Here is a 5,487-nt window from a genome sequence, read left to right as displayed (position 1 = left end):
TTGTGCTTTGTTTGTTGACCGTGAGTTTCTTTAAATAGCTTTTATATAGTTACTTTAGAGAGAGGAAGTGGACAGTTTGTACTTGAGTGTCTCGCAGGTTGCTTGGGGTTGCTTGGAGCAGGGGGCTCGCGGTTCCACTTGTCATTACGTAGCCACGCTTTTACAGTACGGACGCGTGCTCGTGTGCGCGCTCGCGTTGGCTATTGTGTTTTTATCAACAAGGGGACCACCCTGGCCTCGCGGGTAACTGAGCTGGCCAGCTGAACGACTAGTGACTGGTGAATGATGGCAGACGAACAAGAAATAATGTGCAAACTGGAGAACATCCTGGAGATACGGTAAAACTCAGATGTCGGATACAATTAAAGGTTGCCTGAATGTTTGGCACGTACTAAGTATACGCTATGTTAGCTAACATTAGCCGACCAAGGTAAAAGCCCCTTTGGCTTCGCTTTTGTTACTGAGCTAGCTAATATTAGCCGACCTGCTCTGTGTCCTTTCTTTAAACAGGTTTGAGCGAGTGTAGCTCTGTGTTAACTTGTTTTTGACCGAAGTGGCAGGCGGGCTGAATATGACACATATAAGCAAGTTGTAATTTAACCGCATATTTGAGCCATGTGCATCCACATTCCAGATGTGTGACAACAAGATGCCAGATGTGCGTTGCTAATTGTTACTGTCTGCCAGGTAGCTCCTTAGCTTAGCAGGCTGTCGGTGTAATGTAGTGTAGTGCAAAGTAATGTTTCCCTTGCTATAACGCTTTGATACAGTAATTATGTATGAATTAATTACAGTGCAGGCTCACTTAAATAGGTCATAACATTACTGCAATTAGAGCTTAGAAATATGCACAAATTCAATACCGCAAAGCAGATGGAAATGTGTTTGTGTTTGCTTTTATGTTTAAAATCTTTTGCGCCGTGTGCATAGGAGTGACTGAGACAACCTGGCAGCTCATGTCTTTTTCCTTGTCCCACTGCCTGCAGGAATAAGACTATCCAAATGCAGAAGATTAAGTCTCGTCTGAAGATTGAGTTTGAGGCTCTGGAGTCTGAGGAGAAACATTTGAAAGAGTACAAACAAGAAATGGATCTCCTGCTTCAAGAAAAAATGGCCCATGTGGAGGAGCTGCGCCTCATCCATGCAGATATCAATGTGGTGAGTGGGTGCTGTTCTCTAGTAAGTGCCACTAAATCACTGTTGAACTTTCATGTGATTTCACAACAACTTCTAGTCACTGTAGTGTCTGCTGGTGTTATGTAGCAGGATGAAAGATTCCAGTGGTTATATGTTACTACAGATAGCTTAGGCTGAGTATATTACATGTGCATTTCTCAAAAATCAGCCCTTGCTTTGCTTGTGCTTTTAGATGGAGAGCACCATCAAGCAATCAGAGAATGACCTCAATAAACTGCTTGAAACAACTCGGCGCCTGCATGATGAGTACAAACCACTGAAGGAGCATGTTGATGCCCTGAGGATGACTTTAGGTCTACACAGACTCCCTAACTTGAATGAAGAAGAGGAGAAGCTCTCCTTGGAGTCAGTAAAAACACACACACACACACACACACACACGCACAGTGCATCCAACGTCATAATATTTATGCAGTAGATCTCATCAAATTTTCTTGTCAACATTAAGTAGTTGTGCATACTACTACTTGTTCAGTAGTTCAGCTGTTGAGTTTGTCTATTGCCCTCTTGAGATATTGCTGTCTAGATGCGACAGGATGGAAACGATAACAAAGAATGCAGTGCTGTTAAAAGACAATGTGATCTACAGTGTGTCATAGGTAGAAAAAATACAGCAGTTTGAAAAACTGAATACAAATTTAGTGAGAATGTTATGACTTCATATTGTTTTAGTTGTGCAGCTAATATCCACCAACTTATCTCTACTTAGAGGGAAGCTGCATCACATAAACAACATTAAATATGATTTCCTGCTGGAACAGTAGACTTGAGTGACCTCTTGTTTCTTTAGTTTCCTTTCAAAGACCCAGACTGTCTTGTACTTTTTGTAAAGTGGTATTGAGCAATAGTTCTCCAGGTTTTCAGAATGTTTTTCAAACTTATTCTTTGGATACTGGCTGCATTCTAGTCCTTGTACATAGGGCTGGACAACTGATTGAAAATCAATCACAGCTGTCATGGATGTGACTTGTGACTTTTGATTTGTGGTCATACAGCCCAGCCTTACCTGCCCATTTTCAAAGGACTGTTGTTTATTTTTTAGTTAAGCCACTGAACACTGAATCATTCAAGCATAGACACCTAACCCAACCAGACAAACCAGTGCTGTATCTACACATAATAGATAAATTAGCAAAACAATAATTTTAAATGATTACTAGCAACCGATTCTTTTAGTAGAATCTACAAAAATACCATCGTTACCACAGTTTGACAGGCATAAAATAGCATTTTTGTACTGACAAGCGGATTCCTAGATATTAGCCAATAACTTAGCATATTTGTGTCCTTAAAAAAAATTGAGGAAACTGATTAGTGGGAATTGCATTTGGCCCTTTGAACTGGTGCCTTGTAAGCCCTGTGTTGATCCACAAAACAAGGCACAGAAAGGCAACCAACAACCAAAGAAGAGCTTTGGAATGTCCTTCAAGAAGCCTGGAGAAGTATTACTTTTTCAAATTTCAAGGAAGTGATTTCAGGCTCTGTTGAAAAGTAAAGATTTTCATACAATATATTGACTTTAAAGCTAGTTAAAGTGGTAAAAAAAGTTTTGTATACTTGCATGTTTCATTAAATCGCTACACTTATTTCCCATTTCCCAACAAAATATAAACGAACAAGGCACAAAACAAGAGTTTTGCACAGTACTCTATATACATACACCATTTTTTTTTATGCTACATGTGGGAAATAAATGACCAGATGTTTCCAGTCTCAAGTATCCAAATCTGAACAGGCAGCATTTCAATAAAACTTCAGGAAAAGGTGACAATCTCACTTTAGCTGATGTATTTCGGTGATGTTAACAGACTGACATTATGTTTTGTGGAAGTGCTACCTGTTTACCTTTGGATACTTGACACTGGATTGCGGCTGATGGATTAAGACTACAGATGAGTATGCTAGGAAAGCTCATCCTCTTCAGAGATTGAATTAGCAAATTCCTTGGTGTCTCTCTTTGGCTGCTTTTCCGGCATTCAGAAGAACACATGGATCTGACCAACCACAATCACTAAACCTTAACTCCCTTATCACAGCCATCAGGTCTAATAGAAACCCTGTAGTCATTTTACTATAATGAAATAGAAGTATTTACACATTTAAATGTTGTCACTTGCAATGCCCAAAGGTAACCAGAATCATAATTAGTAGTTAACTTTATTATTGCATTTGCAAAAAAAAAAGGTCCAAAAGTGGAACCTTGTGGAACACCTCGTGTAATCATTGAATTTCAAATGGATGCAAATTTCCATTTGGTAAAAAAGAAATAAAAACACTCCAGTTCAAATCCAAGAGTCTGTTGCTTCAGGTAATAATGATACACAGGTGTTCGACATTAATCATGAAACACAACCAAGCAGCAGGTTTTATTTCTCAACAGGCCCCAACTTGTAATTAATGACCCGATGACAGGATCTGTTTCAGAGACACTGTGTCAGAGGGATGAAGCAACAGCGGAATTCATACTTGAAATTTATTATTGCATTATCCAGTCACTAATGGAAAGTGGTTTGTGCAAAGGCATGTTGTTATTTTTTTATTTTATTTTTTTTTTGGCAAATGTGGCACATTAAAAATATTCACACACAACCAAAGGACAGACAGCAATTTGGTTTCTACACAATTTTAAATGAGCGGGATTCTGTTGAGGTATTGCTGACGGGGCTAGAGGACTTGTATATTGGGATGAATTAATTCACACAGAGGGATCAGTCTAGTGCATCTCACTGTATTTTGATAAGGGTAGGGAATGTCAATAAAGAGATCTAAAAACACACTCCTAAATTTCTAAGATTAGAAAAATTTCGCTGTCAGTACTTAAAAAGAAAATGACACCAGGATGAGACATAAAATAGTTAGCCTTTAAAAACGTTTATTGTTCTTGTTGCTCTATTGCTCTACTTTTGCTGTAATTAAAACAGAGATTGCAGTAGTTACAGAAAGGAAGATTTACTTCTGGCTTTGGATCGCAAGCAGCATTATCTAAGCATCAGGCTCAAAGTCTATTCAAGTGATTACAAAATTATCAAAGTCCAAGACGTTATCTTTTGAGCAAACAGGATAGTATTTCAACAGTTGTGATGTAATGTTCATGAGAGAATCTGCCTGATCACGAAAATGAAAATTTAGTTTGCCCCAAACATGGTGAACTTAGTACAGTCAGTGACTTATGTGGCTATAATTGGCAGAGTAATGGCTCTCCTGTGACTTCTGTGCCTTGGCTTATTTAGTACCATCACACAGTAGTTAAGTCATTGGAGAAAACTGCTGAGATGAAAGACCATTGGATTGGATAAATATCTACAGAGAATGACAGCTGCCTTTCCCTCTCATCAATATGGTGGAGCAGGTCCTTAAAGGAAGACTTGACAGTGCTAAAACACAGGTGCGAAAAAGAAGGAGAAAATTCTTTTAAGAGCAGAAATTTGGCATGCTCCAGTGGCGAGGCAGATGATTTCCTGGAATACTGCTTCATTGTGTGGTCTCGTGGCCATCTCTGGTGTGTTGGATCCCTTAGTGTTTTTAATATTTGGAGTATTTGGTTTATACTAAGTTTAGTTTACAGTGGGGCAAAAAAGTATTTAGTCAGCCACCGATTGTGCAAGTTCCCCCACTTAAAATGATGACAGAGGTCAGTAATTTGCACCAGAGGTACACTTCAACTGTGAGAGACAGAATGTGAAAAAAAAAATCCATGAATTCACATGGTAGGATTTGTAAAGAATTTATTCGTAAATTAGGGTGGAAAATAAGTATTTGGTCACCTCAAACAAGGAAAATCTCTGGCTCTCACAGACCTGTAACGTCTTCTGTAAGAAGCTTTTCTGTCCCCCACTCGTTACCTGTAGGAAAATAAGTATTTGGTCACCTCAAACATGGAAAATCTCTGGCTCTCACAGACCTGTAACGTCTTCTGTAAGAAGCTTTTCTGTCCCCCACTCGTTACCTGTATGAATGGCACCTGTTTGAACTCATCATCTGTATAAAAGACACCTGTCCACAGCCTCAAACAGTCAGACTCCAAACTCCGCCATGGCCAAGACCAAAGAGCTTTCGAAGGACACCAGGAAAAGTATTGTAGACCTGCACCAGACTGGGAAGAGTGAATCTACAATAGGCAAGCAGCTTGGTGTGAAAAAATCAACTGTGGGAGCAATCATCAGAAAATGGAAGACATACAAGACCACTGATAATCTCCCTCGATCTGGGGCTCCACGCAAGATCTCATCCCGTGGGGTCAAAATGATCATGAGAACGGTGAGCAAAGATCCCAGAACCACACGGGGTCTG

General features: G+C 39.6%; 1 protein-coding gene across 1 annotated transcript in view; it reads left to right on the top strand.

The window, feature by feature from the left end:
- The first annotated feature begins 165 nt into the window (after window positions 1-165).
- Window positions 166-5,487, top strand: part of zc4h2 (zinc finger, C4H2 domain containing) — a 12,485-nt gene continuing 7,163 nt past the window's right edge. The window contains exons 1-3 of the mRNA XM_005916511.3: window positions 166-338; window positions 987-1,158; window positions 1,370-1,542. Of these exons, the coding sequence (XP_005916573.1) occupies window positions 283-338; window positions 987-1,158; window positions 1,370-1,542 (401 nt within the window). The 5' untranslated portion in view covers window positions 166-282. The remainder of the gene's footprint in view (window positions 339-986; window positions 1,159-1,369; window positions 1,543-5,487) is intronic.

The sequence above is a fragment of the Haplochromis burtoni genome, unplaced genomic scaffold (genome assembly GCF_018398535.1).
Source record: "Haplochromis burtoni strain Fernald_Lab_line unplaced genomic scaffold, NCSU_Asbu1 Contig_19, whole genome shotgun sequence".
In the NCBI taxonomy this organism is placed as follows: Eukaryota; Metazoa; Chordata; class Actinopteri; order Cichliformes; family Cichlidae; genus Haplochromis; species Haplochromis burtoni.
This window is presented reverse-complemented; position numbering and strand designations above follow the sequence as displayed.